General features: G+C 41.9%; 1 protein-coding gene across 1 annotated transcript in view; it reads right to left on the reverse strand.

The window, feature by feature from the left end:
• The window catches only part of Rcd-1 (Required for cell differentiation 1), a 53,344-nt gene that overhangs the window by 18,398 nt on the left and 18,566 nt on the right, over window positions 1-16,380 (reverse strand). Inside the window, exon 4 of the mRNA XM_071665030.1 lies at window positions 2,784-2,933. Within this exon, the coding sequence (XP_071521131.1) occupies window positions 2,784-2,933 (150 nt within the window). The remainder of the gene's footprint in view (window positions 1-2,783; window positions 2,934-16,380) is intronic.

Genomic DNA, 16,380 nt, shown 5'->3' on the forward strand with positions numbered 1-16,380 from the left:
AATACTTAAATAATTTCACGTCTTCCAGTCTTTCTTCCCCCATATGTAAAACAAAAGTCATTGCACTTTCCTCTTTCACTCTATACAGTTTTGCAAAATCTATATTATCAGCCTGTTTCCTTTAAAGCACCATTAGTTTACTTTTACTCATATTTACCTTCAATCACCTACACTCACATCATAAAACACTCTTACAACCATCTTTAACTCCTTCTCACACTCAGCAAACAACACAGCATCATCTGCAAACAGGATTGTCACTAGCCACCATACCTCAACACCACACCCCATCTCTGCACCCCCTTTCCTAAGCTCTGCTTTCACTTCTCTTATCACTCTGTCCATATAAGAGTTAAAAAGTCATGAAGACATCACATAGCCTTGCCACACACCCATATGTATAATGAAACTTCCATTCAACCCTCCATCCACTCTTACACATCCTTTGCTTCTCTATAAAATGCTTTCACACCATCCAATAGCTGTCCCTCTACCCCATATATCCTTAACACATTCCATAAAGCATTCCCCTTGACTTTATCATAAGCTTAAATCATAAATGCTGCATACAGCTTCTTACCTTCTGCTCAATACTTTTCCACAATAATTTTCAATTCACACAAGACTGCATCCCTACATTTACTGCACTTCCATCTAAACTTTTGGTTACCTTTTAATCCTCCTCCTTGTGTTCTTTCTAACTGGTCTTGCTTGCCAACACTTTTACTTCTCCATTCTTCCTTACAACATACCTCCACTTGTCTCTGATTTTCAGCTCCACAAAGAATCCTCTCACAACTCTTAACATCCAGCATAGACTTCCTCAACCACATAGTCAATCAAACCCTTTTGTTCTCCTCTTACATCATTTCTCTTCCATGTATCATTCTAAAGCTTTGAAATGATAACATTTCAACATTCCTCTTTTTTATCATCTCTAAATCTCTTCCCATTTACCAAGGGTAACTAATGCACACACAGTCTCAGTTCACCCACACATATTCTCAACTTCTGTCCAACAACTTGAAGTGAACAAAGATTTTAAAAATTACACACTTCACTACTTAGATTTTTTACTCTGCACATTAAATCGTTCTGACATATCAGACCAACATTTTCATTCATACCTCTACTCTAACAAATAACATTTCTACTGCACAAAATCATAAAAATTTCTCAAGGAATCCTCATCCAATAAACCCTAAATAACTTAACCATTTCATCTGTTTATCTATATCCCTGACTACTGATTTTTCTGAATCTTCATCTATAATCCAAAAGACCTTGCCCAACCACTTTATCATCTACACATCCAACATGGCCATAGAATTTTGAAGATTTTACAGTCATGCATCTTTCTCATATCTTCCTCATATCATAAATCTCATATCTTCACTATTTGCTCTACATGTTCTCCAGATTCCAAATGCTGCACATAAGTTATCCATTCATACTGCTTTTATATCATTCCTATTCACACCTAAGAAAACTAATGTTTCACATCATTACATTATCATAGAAACTGCTTCCAAAATTTATGATTACATTTTTCCCACCTCCACATAGCTCTATGTGTATTGTCCTGTTCTTCACAATTTAATGACTTAACACTCAAACTCACCTTTGCCACAACCATCCTTGCTCATCATGATAGCACAGCATTCACCAGGTAATACCCTTTAAATTCTGTGCAACCACAATAACCCCTAATAAATGATGAAATTCAGTAACTATACAACAGAACTGCCCTGAAAGGGTATCATTTATTGCCTGCATTAACTGACAAAACCACAGCACTTTTTCAGTGTATTCTTTCAATCACGCTCATTTCTATCAATCTACTGATCTATCTGTATCTCTGACATGTATTCCCTTCAGGAACTTATATTAAGTAAGTGGCCATGGCAAAGGATTCTCCGCTTATCCTGTCCTTACATGCCTTCCTTACATACACCACACATTCTTGCCCCATTTCTCTCCCTCTCGTATTCCTTCACTTTAATTCCCCATGTCATTGGTGGTCTTCCTCTCAAACCAACCCCTTTCATCATACTATCATACACTCTCATTGTAAACTTGCTATCTTACATTCTTTCCAAATGCCCATCTCACCTCAAAATATTACATTTCACCCACTCTACAATTCATTTCCTGTGCATTCCCTGCCATACCAAATCTCCTGTACACACCCTCATTACTTTCTTCATTCTATCTAGTCATACTACATGCTCCTTGCAAAGAATTAATTTCAACAGCCTGGATTCTTGGCTTATGAGGCTCAACCCTTAATCCTTTCTTCATTCCCATACTTACAACTCTACCCTTCATTATTCTATTAAGGAACCAAATAATCATTCTACCTTGTATTGCTCTCTCCCTTATATATTCTTCCATATCACTGAATTTATCCAAGACAGCTCTCAAATACTTAAAATTCTGTCAACTCTTCCAGTCTTTCTCTTCCATATCTATAACACACTTTAGTGCACTTTCTTCTCTCGTTCTGTAGGGCTTTGCAAAATCTATACTTTCACTCTTGCTTCCTTTCAAACATCATTACCATACCTATACTTGCATTTACCTTCAATCACTTATGCTTGCACACAATGTAAAACACTCATTTATTCCCCCTAAATGTATAAAAATTATTCCTCTCTGAATCTTCAAACTGCTGACTCATTTAAGAGCATCTTAAGTCATCAACTACTGTATGATGTACAAAAATTGTAACACTTCTCATTACCAATGACATTTTATCAATGATACTGGAAAAGTAATCTTACCTTAACTAAAGCACCAATAACACCAAGTGAAGTGAGGCGAAGATACTCAAAGGGTCGAGTCTTACTGACAGTTTGTAAGAATGGATACAGGTACAGAGGAATATGAGCTGCCAAGAACTGAGAGCGTGTCTCTGGATGTGATGCCACACACTGAAATGAAGTTCATCTTTTGGTGAGGTGATTACAATAAATTCATCAGACTAACTACACACACATAAATATGACAAGAAATGGGCTTATTGTTGTGTAAGGGGCTCTGTAAGACATGGGAAAGCCTGCCAGACCCAAAAATTATTTTCTATGGTATTAGAAAGGCCTTTCCACTTTTTATATTACATGGTCCTCATCAAGGCGTGCTAGCCCTTAATGCCCAGAAATTTCTTAAGTTTTAGAGAGGTGGTGGTCAAGCTACAATGGCAACCCTTCCTCAACCAGTAACCAGCTCTTTTTTCTATAATTTTGCTGCTGTAGCTATAATTATGAGTTCTGATAGTGATGTACACCCTAGTTTATTAGACTACTTTTGGAAGAGGCAAAATAATGTAAACATGTGGAAAAAGGTGGAGGTAAAGAAAAAAAGGCATACTGGCTCTGTGTACATCTACTGTAAGACCAAGGAACCCATTGCTTTCCATGTTGTGGGTCCTGCTTGTACTTTCGGCATTTTCAGTGGAATTCATTAAGACAAAACAAAGAGCATTGATGAAACTGCTGGAGTAGTAAGGCTATTCATACATACACAAAAAAAAATCTGACTTGCATTTTCTCAAAACTTAAATTTGGTAGGCTTGCTGTTCTCGCACATAATGCTTCATACTTTCTGCGTGCATCCTGCACCAAGGGTGACTCAAAAAATCAGTTCTTTATACAGAAACCTGCCTTCGGCTCAGAACTTTTCCACTAGATAGTCTTCCTAAAACAAATCATGTTGTGCCAGCTATAACTTGATGGGTTACATTTCCCAAAAATTCTTGAGACATAAACTACGAATGATTCAGAAAGAACAATTCTAGTTTCTAAGGTGAATACCAGCTCATAGCCAACTCAGCTGTCCATCCATCCCTCTGAGGCTAGGTGCTAAACAGTTTAGTGGTATATGCTGGAATATCAGGTCTTAACATTCGGGAGTAAATGTGAATAAGAGCAAGGTTATTAGGTACAGTAGGGTTGAGGGACAAGCCAATTGGGAGGTAAGTTTGAATGGAGATAAAATGGAGAAAGTGAAGTGTTTTAGATATCTTGGAGTGGATTTGGCAGCGGATGGAACCATGGAAGCAGAAGTAAATCATAGGATGGGGGAGGGGGTTGAAAGTTCTGGGAGCGTTGAAAAATGTGTGGAAGTCGAGAACGTTATCCTGGAAAGCAAAAATGGGTATGTTTGAAGGAATAGGGGTTCCAACAATGTTATATGGTTGCAAAGCGTGGGCTATAGATAGAGTTGTGCGGAGGAGGGAGGATGTGCTGGAAATGAGATGTTTGAGGACAATATGTGGTGTGAGGAGGTTTGATCGAGTAAGTAATGAAAGGGTAAGAGAGATGTGTGGTAATAAAAAGAGTGTGGTTGAGAGTGCAGAACAGGTTGTTTTGAAATGGTTTGGTCACATGGAGAGAATGAGTGAGGAAAGCTTGACAAAGAGGATATATGTGTCAGAGGTGGAGGGTACGAGGAGAAGTGGGAGATGAAACTGGAGGTGGAAAGATGCAGTGAAAAAGATTTTGAGCATTTGGGGCCTGAACATGCAGAAGGGTGAAAGGCGTGCAGGAAATAGAGTGAATTGGAACGATGTAGTACACCGGGGTCAATGTGCTGTCAATGGATTGAACCAGGGCATATGAAGCATCTGGGGTAAACCACGGAAAGTTTTGTGGGGCCTGGATGTGGAGAGGGAGCAGTGATTTCGGTGCATTATACATGACAGCTAGAGACTGAGTGTGAACGAATGTGGCCTTTGTGTCTTTTCCTAGCGCTACCTCACGCACATGCTGGGGGAGGGCGTTGTCATTTCATCTGTGGCAGGGTGGCAACGGGAATGAATAAGGGCGGACAGTATGAACTATGGTCATGTGTATATATGTACATGTCTGTGTGTGTATATAAATGTATATGTTGAGATGTGTAGGTATGTGTATGTGCGTGTGGACGTGTATGTATATACATGTGTATGTGGGTGGATTGGGCCATTCTTTCATCTGTTTCCTTGCACTATCTCGCGAATGCGGCAGACAGCGACAAAGTATAAGAAATATAAATAAATAAACATTCAGGAGTGTGAGAGGCACACTGGATAGAATGAACTGGATCAATTTGGTTTATGAGGCAAGGGGGGTTTGAAAAGCTGTGGTTTCATTGCAATAAACATGACAGCACATGTATGGATGTGAGCAGATGTGACTTTTCTTCATCTGTTTCCTGGTGCTACCTCACTGATACAGGGGTTGGTGATCAGGTGTGGGGGAGAATAGAAGAATGTATATAATTTTTTCTCTTTTATACATTTGTGCTTTTTCCTGTTGGGTGGGGTAGCACTGAAAATGGATGGCAGAAAACAAATATGAATATATACACATACATGTGAATGTATATGTATGTATGCATTATTCTCATATTTGATTGCTATTTCGCATATTAACAAGGTAGTGCCAAGAAGCAGACGAAGAAAGACACATCCACTCATTTTATCTATTTATTTATTTATTTTGCTTTCTCGCTGTCTCCCGCATTAGTGAGGTAGCGCAAAGAAACAGACGAAAGAATGTCCCAACCCACCCAAATACACATGTACATACATACACGTCCACACACACAAAATATACATATCTATACATCTAAACGTATACATACATTTACACACACAGGCATATACATATATGCACATGTACATAATTCATACTGTCTGCCTTCATTCATTCCCATCGCCACCCCGCCACACATGAAATAACAACCCCCTCCCCCTCATGTGCGCTAGGAAAAGACAACAAAGGCCACTTTCGTTCACACTCAGTCTCTAGCTGTCATGTAATAATGCACCGAAACCACAGCTCCCTTCCCACCTCCAGGCACCACAGAACTTTCCATGGTTTACCCCAGACGCTTCACATACCCTGGTTCAATCCATTGACAGCACGTCGACCCCGGTATAGCACATCATTCCAATTCACTCTATTCTTTGCACGCCTTTCACCCTCCTGCATGCTCAGGCCCCGATCACTCAAAATCTTTTTCACTCCATCTTTCCACCTCCAATTTGGTCTCCCACTTCTCCTCGTTCCCTCCATCTTTGACACATACATCCTCTTGGTCAAACTTTCCTCACTCATTCTCTCTATGTGACCAAACCATTTCAAAACACCCTCTTCTGCTCTCTCAACCACACTCTTTTTATTACCGCACATCTCTCTTACCCTATTATTACTTACTCGATCAAACCACCTCACACCACATATTGTCCTCAAACATCTCACTTCCAGCATAACCACCCTCCTCTGCACAACTCTATCCATAGCCCACGCCTTGCAACCATATAACATTATTGGAACCACTATTCCTTCAAACATACCCATTTTTGCTTTCCGAGATAATGTTTTCGACTTCCACACATTATTCAACACTCCCAGAACTTTCGCCCCCTCCCCCACCCTATGATTCACTTCTGCTTCCATGGTTCTATCTGCTGCCAAATCAACTCCCAGATATCTAAAACACTTCACTCCTCCAGTTTTTCTCCATTCAAACTTACCTCCCAATTGACTTGACCTTCAACCCTACTGTACCTAATAACCTTGCTCTTATTCACATTTACTCTCAACTTTCTACTTTCACACACTTTACCAAACTCAGTCACCAGCTTCTGCAGTTTCTCACACAAATTAGCCACCAGGGCTGTATCATCAGCAAACAACAAATGACTCACTTCCCAAGCTCTCTCATCCACAACAGACTGCATACTTGCCCTTCTGTCCAAAACTCTTGCATTCACCTCCCTAACAACCCCATCCATAAACAAATTAAACAACCATGGAGAAATCACACACCCCTGCCACAAACCTACATTCACTGAGAATCAATCACTTTCCTCTCTTCCTACACATACACATGCCTTACATCCTCAATGAAAATTTTTCACCGCTTCTAACAACTTGCCTCCCACACCATATATTCTTAATACCTTCCACAGAGCATCTCTATCAACTCTATCATATGCCTTCTCCAGATCCATAAATGCTACATACAAATCCATTTGCTTTTCTAAGTATTTCTCACATATATTCTTCAAAGCAAACACCTGATCTGCACATCCTCTACCACTTCTGAAACCACACTGCTCTTCCCCAATCTGATGCTCTGTGCATGTCTTCATCCTCTCAATCAATACCCTCCCATACAATTTCCCAGGAATACTCAACAAACTTATACCTCTGTAATTTGAGCACTCACTTTTATCCCCTTTGCCTTTGTACAATGGCACTATGCAAGCATTCCGTCAATCCTCAGGCACCTCCCCATGAGTCATACATACATTAAATAACCTTACCAACCAGTCAACAATACAGTCACCCCTTTTTTAATAAATTCCATTGCAATACCATCCAAACCCGCTGCCTTGCCGGCTTTCATCTTCCACAAAGCTTTTACTACCTCTTCTGTGTTTACCGAATCACTCTTCCTAACCCTCTCACTTTCCACACCACCTCAACCAAAACACCCTATATCTGCCACTCTATCATCAAACACATTCAGCAAACCTTCAAAATACTCACTCCATCTCCTTCTCACATAACCACTACTTGTTATCACCTCCCCATTAGCCCACTTTACTGATGTTCCCATTTGTTCCCTTGTCTTTCGCAATTTATTTACCTCCTTCCAAAACATCTTTTTATTCTCCCTAAAATTTAATGGTTCTTTCTCACCCCATCTCTCATTTGCCCTCTTTTTCACCTCTGGCACCTTTCTCTTGACCCCCTTCCTCTTTCTTTTATACATCTCCCAGTCATTTGCATTATTTCCCTGCAAAAATCATCCAAATGCCTCTCTCTTCTCTTCCACTAATAATATTACTTCTTCATCCCACCACTCACAACTCTTTCTAATCTCCCTACCTCCCATGCTTCTCATGCCACAAGCATCTTTTGTGCATTCCATCATTGCTTCCCTAAATACATCCTATTCCTCCCCCACTCCCCTTACGTTCTTTGTTCTCACTTTTTTCCATTCTATACTCAGTCTCTCCTGGTACTTCCTCACACAAGTCTCCTTTCCAAGCTCACTTACTCTCACCACTCTCTTCACCCCAACATTCTCTCTTCTTTTCTGAAAACCTCTACAAATGTTCACCTTCGCCTCCTCAAGATAATGATCATACATCCCTACAGTTGCACCTCTCAGCACATTAACATCCAAAAGTCTCTCTTTCGCGCACATATCAACTAACACGTGATCCAATAATGCTCTCTGGCCATCTCTCCTACTTACATACATTTATTTTTTTATTTTGCTTTGGCACTGTCTCCTGTATTAGCGGCAAGGAAACAGACGAAAGAATGGATCAACCCACCCACATACACATGTATATAAATACATGTCCACACACGCAAATATACATACCTATACATCTCAACGTATTTTTTTTTTTTTTTGCTTGGCCGCTGTCTCCCGCGTTTGCGAGGTAGCGCAAGGAAACAGACGAAAGAAATGGCCCAACCCACCCCCATACACATGTATATACATACACGTCCACACACCCAAATATACATACCTACACAGCTTTCCATGGTTTACCCCAGACGCTTCACATGCTCTGATTCAATCCACTAACAGCACGTCAACCCCGGTATACCACATCGATCCAATTCACTCTATTCCTTGCCCTCCTTTCACCCTCATGCATGTTCAGGCCCTGATCACACAAAATCTTTTTCACTCCATCTTTCCACCTCCAATTTGGTCTCTCACTTCTCGTTCCCTCCACCTCCGACACATATATCCTCTTGGTCAATCTTTCCTCACTCATTCTCTCCATGTGCCCAAACCATTTCAAAACACCCTCTTCTGCTCTCTCAACCACGCTCTTTTTATTTCCACACATCTCTCTTACCCTTACGTTACTTACTCGATCAAACCACCTCACACCACACATTGTCCTCAAACATCTCATTTCCAGCACATCCACCCTCCTGCACACAACTCTATCCATAGCCCACGCCTCGCAACCATACAACATTGTTGGAACCACTATTCCTTCAAACATACCCATTTTTGCTTTCCGAGATAATGTTCTCGACTTCCACACATTCTTCAACAATCCCAGAACTTTCGCCCCCTCCCCCACCCTATGATCCACTTCCGCTTCCATGGTTCCATCCGCTGCCAGATCCACTCCCAGATATCTAAAACACTTTACTTCCTCCAGTTTTCTCCATTCAAACTTACCTCCCAATTGACTTGACCCTCAACCCTACTGTACCTAATAACCTTGCTCTTATTCACATTTACTCTTAACTTTCTTCTTTCACACACTTTACCAAACTCAGTCACCAGCTTCTGCAGTTTCTCACATGAATTAGCCACTAGCGCTGTATCATCAGCGAACAACAACTGACTCACTTCCCAAGCTCTCTCATCCACAACAGACTTCATACTTGCCCCTCTTTCCAAAACTCTTGTATTCACCTCCCTAACAACCCCATCCATAAACAAATTAAACAACCATGGAGACATCACACACCCCTGCCGCAAACCTACACTCACTGAGAACCAATCACTTTCCTCTCTTCCTACAGGTACACATGCCTTACATCCTCGATAAAAACTTTTCACTGCTTCTAACAACTTGCCTCCCACACCATATATTCTTAATACCTTCCACAGAGCATCTCTATCAACTCTATCATATTCCTTCTCCAGATCCATAAATGCTACATATAAATCCATACATATATATATATACACTTACACAGATGCACATATATACACATGTACATAATTCATAATGTCTGCCTTTATTGATTCCCATCGCCACCCCGCCACATGTGAAATAACATCCCTCTCCCCCCTCATGTGCGCGAGGTAGCGCTAGGGAAAGACAACAAAGGCCACATTCGTTCACACTCAGTCTCTAGCCGTCATGTAATAATGCACCAAAACCACAGCTCCCTTTCCACACCCAGGCCCCACAGACCTTTCCATGGTTTACCCCAGACGCTTCACATGCCCTGATTCAATCCATTGACAGCATGTCGACCCCGGTATACCAGATCATTCCAATTCACTCTATCCCTTGCACGCATGCTTAGGCCCCGATCACTCAAAATCTTTTTCACTCCATCTTTCCACCTCCAATTTGGTCTCCCACTTCTCCTCGTTCCCTCCACCTCTGACACATATATCCTCTTGGTCAATCTTTCCTCATTCTTTCTCTCTATGTGACCAAACCATTTCAAAACACCCTCTTCTGCTCTCTCAACCACACTCTTTTTATTACCACACATCTCTCTTACCCTATTATCACTTACTCGATCAAACCACCTCACACCACATATTGTCCTCAAACATCTCATTTCCAGCACCTCCACCCTCCTCCGCACAGCTCTTTCTATAGACCCTGCCTCGCAACCATATAACATTGTTGGAACCACTATTCCTTCAAACATACGCACTTTTGCTTTCCGAGATAATGTTCTCGACTTCCACACATTCTTCAATGTTCCCAGAACCTTCGCCAGCTCCCTCACCCTCTGATTCACTTCCGCTTCCATGGTTCCATTTGCTGCCAAATCCACTCCCAAATATCTAAAACACTTCACTTCCTCCAGTTTTTCTCCATTCAAACTTACCTCCCAATTGACTTGTCCCTCAACCCTACTGTACCTAATAACCTTGCTCTTATTAACATTTACTCTCAGCTTTCTTCTTTCACACATTTTACCAAACTCAGTCACCAGCTTCTGCAGTTTCTCACACGAATCAGCCACCAGCGCAGTATCATCAGCGAAACATCAACTGACTCACTTCCTAAGCTCTCTCATCCACAACAGACTGCATACTAACCCCTCTTTCCAAAACTCTTGCATTCACCTCCCTAACAACCCCATCCATAAACAAATTAAACAACCATGGAGACATCACACACCCCTGCCACAAACCTACATTAACTGAGAACCAATCACTTTCCTCTCTTCCTACCCGTACACATGCCTTACATCCTCGATAAAAACTTTTCACTGCTTCTACTGCCTCCCACACCATATATTCTTAATATCTTCCACAGAGCATTTCTATCAACTCTATCATATGCCTTCTCCAGACCCATAAATGCTACATACAAATCCATTTACTTTTCTAAGTATTTCTCACATACATTCTTCAAAGCAAACACCTGATCCACACATCCTCTACCGCTTCTGAAACCACACTGCTCTTCCCCAATCTGATGCTCTGTACATGCCTTCACCCTCTCAATCAACATCCTCCCATATAATTTCCCAGGAATACTCAACAAACTTATACCTCTGTATATGTATACTTATGTATCTCTCTCTTTTTTTTTTTATACTTTGTCGCTGTCTCCCGCGTCTGCGAGGTAGCGCAAGGAAACAGACGAAAGAAATGGCCCAACCCCCCCCATACACATGTACATACACACGTCCACACACGCAAATATACATACCTACACAGCTTTCCATGGTTTACCCCGGACGCTTCACATGCCTTGGTTCAATCCACTGACAGCACGTCAACCCCTGTATACCACATCACTCCAATTCGCTCTATTTCTTGCCCTCCTTTCACCCTCCTGCATGTTCAGGCCCCGATCACACAAAATCCTTTTCACTCCATCTTTCCACCTCCAATTTGGTCTCCCTCTTCTCCTCGTTCCCTCCACCTCCGACACATATATCCTCTTGGTCAATCTTTCCTCACTCATTCTCTCCATGTGCCCAAACCATTTCAAAACACCCTCTTCTGCTCTCTCAACCACGCTCTTTTTATTTCCACACATCTCTCTTACCCTTACGTTACTTACTCGATCAAACCACCTCACACCACACATTGTCCTCAAACATCTCATTTCCAGCACATCCATCCTCCTGCGCACAACTCTATCCATAGCCCACGCCTCGCAACCATACAACATTGTTGGAACCACTATTCCTTCAAACATACCCATTTTTGCTTTCCGGGATAATGTTCTCGACTTCCACACATTTTTCAAGGCTCCCAAAATTTTCGCCCCCTCCCCCACCCTATGATCCACTTCCGCTTCCATGGTTCCATCCGCTGACAGATCCACTCCCAGATATCTAAAACACTTCACTTCCTCCAGTTTTTCTCCATTCAAACTCACCTCCCAATTGACTTGACCCTCAACCCTACTGTACCTAATAACCTTGCTCTTATTCACATTTACTCTTAACTTTCTTCTTCCACACACTTTACCAAACTCCGTCACCAGCTTCTGCAGTTTCTCACATGAATCCGCCACCAGCGCTGTATCATCAGCGAACAACTGACTCACTTCCCAAGCTCTCTCATCCCCAACAGACTTCATACTTGCCCCTCTTTCCAAAACTCTTGCATTTACCTCCCTAACAACCCCATCCATAAACAAATTAAACAACCATGGAGACATCACACACCCCTGCCGCAAACCTACATTCACTGAGAACCAATCACTTTCCTCTCTTCCTACACGTACACATGCCTTACATCCTCGATAAAAACTTTTCACTGCTTCTAACAACTTGCCTTCCACACCATATATTCTTAATACCTTCCACAGAGCATCTCTATCAACTCTATCATATGCCTTCTCCAGATCCATAAATGCTACATACAAATCCATTTGCTTTTCTAAGTATTTCTCACATACATTCTTCAAAGCAAACACCTGATCCACACATCCTCTACCACTTCTGAAACCACACTGCTCTTCCCCAATCTGATGCTCTGTACATGCCTTCACCCTCTCAATCAGTACCCTCCCATATAATTTACCAGGAATACTCAACAAACTTATACCTCTGTAATTTGAGCACTCACTCTTATCCCCTTTGCCTTTGTACAATGGCACTATGCACGCATTCCGCCAATCCTCAGGCACCTCACCATGAGTCATACATACATTAAATAACCTTACCAACCAGTCAACAATACAGTCACCCCCTTTTTTAATAAATTCCACTGCAATACCATCCAAACCTGCTGCCTTGCCGGCTTTCATCTTCCGCAAAGCTTTTACTACCTCTTCTCTGTTTACCAAATCATTTTCCCTAACCCTCTCACTTTGCACACCACCTCGACCAAAACACCCTATATCTGCCACTCTGTCATCAGACACATTCAACAAACCTTCAAAATACTCATTCCATCTCCTTCTCACATCACCACTACTTGTTATCACCTCCCCATTTACGCCCTTCACTGAAGTTCCCATTTGCTCCCTTGTCTTACGCACCCTATTCACCTCCTTCCAGAACATCTTTTTATTCTCCCTAAAATTTACTGATAGTCTCTCACCCCAACTCTCATTTGCCCTTTTTTTCACCTCTTGCACCTTTCTCTTGACCTCCTGTCTCTTTCTTTTATACTTCTCCCACTGAATTGCATTTTTTCCCTGCAAAAATCGTCCAAATGCCTCTCTCTTCTCTTTCACTAATACTCTTACTTCTTCATCCCACCACTCACTACCCTTTCTAAACAGCCCACCTCCCACTCTTCTCATGCCACAAGCATCTTTTGCGCAATCCATCACTGATTCCCTAAATACATCCCATTCCTCCCCCACTCCCCTTACTTCCATTGTTCTCACCTTTTTCCATTCTGTACACAGTCTCTCCAGATACTTCTTCACACAGGTCTCCTTCCCAAGCTCACTTACTCTCACCACCTTCTTCACCCCAACATTCACTCGTCTTTTCTGAAAACCCATACTAATCTTCACCTTAGCCTGCACAAGATAATGATCAGACATCCCTCCAGTTGCACCTCTCAGCACATTGACATCCAAAAGTCTCTCTTTCGCACGCCTGTCAATTAACACGTAATCCAATAACGCTCTCTGGCCATCTCTCCTACTTACATAAGTATACTTATGTATATCTCGCTTTTTAAACCAGGTATTCCCAATCATCAGTCCTTTTTCAGCACATAAATCTACAAGCTCTTCACCATTTCCATTTACAACACTGAACACCCCATGCATACCAATTATTCCCTCAACTGCCACATTACTCACCTTTGCATTCAAATCACCCATCACTATAACCCGGTCTCGTGCATCTAAACCGCTAACACACTCATTTAGCTGCTCCCAAAACACTTGCCTCTCATGATCTTTCTTCTCATGCCCAGGTGCATATGCACCAATAATCACCCACCTCTCTCCATCAACTTTCAATTTTACCCATATTAATCGAGAATTTACTTTCTTACATTCTATCACATACTCCCACAACTCCTGTTTCAGGAGTATTGCTACTCCTTCCCTTGCTCTTGTCCTCTCACTAACCCCTGACTTCACTCCCCAGACATTTCCAAACCACTCTTCCCCTTTACCCTTGAGCTTCGTTTCACTCAGAGCCAAAACATCCAGGTTCCTTTCCTCAAACATACTACCTATCTCTCCTTTTTTCACATCTTGGTTACATCCACACACATTTAGGCACCCCACTCTGAGCCTTCGAGGAGGATGAGCACTCCCCGCGTGACTCTTTCTTCTGTTTCCCATTTTAGAAAGTTAATACAAGGAGGGGAGGATTTCCGGCCCCCCGCTCCCGTCCCCTCTAGTCGCTTTCTACGACTCTCTTTTTAAACCAGGTATTCCCGATCACCAGTCTTTTTTCAGCGCATAAATCTACAAGCTCTTCACCATTTCCATTTACAACACTGAACACCCCATGTACACCAATCATTCCCTCAACTGCCACACTGCTCACCTTTGCATTCAAATCACCCATCACAATAACCCAGTCTCATGCATCAAAACTACTAACACACTCACTCAGCTTTAAAACATTTGCCTCTCGTGATCTTTCTTCCCATGCCCAGGTGCTTATGCACCAATAATCACCCATCTCTCTCCATCCACTTTCAGTTTTACTCATATCACTCAAGAGCTTACTTTCTTACACTCTATCACATACTCCCACCACTCCTGTTTCAGGAGTAGTGCTACTCCTGAACTTGCTCTTGTCCTTTCACTAACTCCTGACTTTATTCCTAAGACATTCCCAAAGCACTCTTCCCCTTTACCTTTGAGCTTCATTTCACTCAGAGCCAAAACATCCAGGTTCCTTTCCTCAAATATACTACCTATCTCTCCTTTTTTCTCATCTTGGTTACATCCACACACATTTAGACACCCCAATCTGAGCCTTTGAGGAGGATGAGCACTCCCGGTGTGACTCCTTCTTCTGTTTCCTCTTTTAGAAAGTTAAAATATAAGGAGCAGAGGGTTTCTAGCTCCCCACTCCTGACCCCTTTAGTCGCCTTCTACGACACATGAGGAATGCGTGGGAAGTATTCTTTCTCCCCTATCCCCAGGGATATATGGGTTAGGTTAGGTTAGGTTAGGTTAGGTTAGGTAGTAGTGGTGATGTGAGAAGGAGATGGAGTATTTTGAAGGTTTGTTGAATGTGTTTGATGATAGAGTGGCAGATATAGGGTGTTTTGGTCGAGGTGGTGTGCAAAGTGAGAGGGTTAAGGAGAATGATTTGGTAAACAGAGAAGAGGTAGTAAAAGCTTTGTGGAAGATGAAAGCCGGCAATGCAGCAGGTTTGGATGATATTGCAATGGAATTTTTTAAAAAAAAGGGGTGACTGTATTGTTGACTGGTTGGTAAGGTTATTTAATGTATGTATGATTCATGGTGAGGTGCCTGAGGACTGGCGGAATGCTTGCATAGTGCCATTGTACAAAGGCAAAGGGGGTAAGAGTGAGTGCTCAAATTTCAGAGGTATAAGTTTGTTGAGTATTCCTGGGAAATTATATGGGAGGGTATTGATTGAGAGGGTGAAACCATGTACAGAGCATCAGATTGGGGAAAAGCAGTGTGGTTTCAGAAGTGGTAGAGGATGTGTGGATCAGGTGTTTGCTTTGAAAAATGTATGCGAGAAATACTTAGTAAAGCAAATGGATTTGTATGTAGCATTTATGGATCTGGAGAAGGCATATGATAGAGTTGATAGAGATGCTCTGTGGAAGGTAATAAGAATATATGGTGTGGGAGGTGAGTTGGTAGAAGCAGTGAAAAGTTTTTATCAAGGATGTATGGCATGTGTACGTGTAGGAAGAGAGGAAAGTGATTGGTTCTCGGTGAATGTTTGAATGTTGGTTTGCGGCAGGGGTGCGTGATGTCTCCATGATTGTTTAAGTTGTTGTTCGCTGATCATACACTGCCGGTGGCTAATTTGGGTGAGAAACTGCAGAAGCTGGTGACTGAGTTTGGTAAAGGGTGTGAAAGAAGAAAGCTGAGAGTAAATGTGAGTAAGAGCAAGGTTATTAGGTACAGTAGGGTTGAGGAACAAGTCAATTGAGAGGTAAGTTTGAATGGAGAAAGACTGGAGGAAGTGAAGTGTTTTAGATTATCTGGAAGTGGAT

This window comes from Panulirus ornatus, chromosome 9 (genome assembly GCF_036320965.1).
Source record: "Panulirus ornatus isolate Po-2019 chromosome 9, ASM3632096v1, whole genome shotgun sequence".
Classification (NCBI taxonomy): Eukaryota; Metazoa; Arthropoda; class Malacostraca; order Decapoda; family Palinuridae; genus Panulirus; species Panulirus ornatus.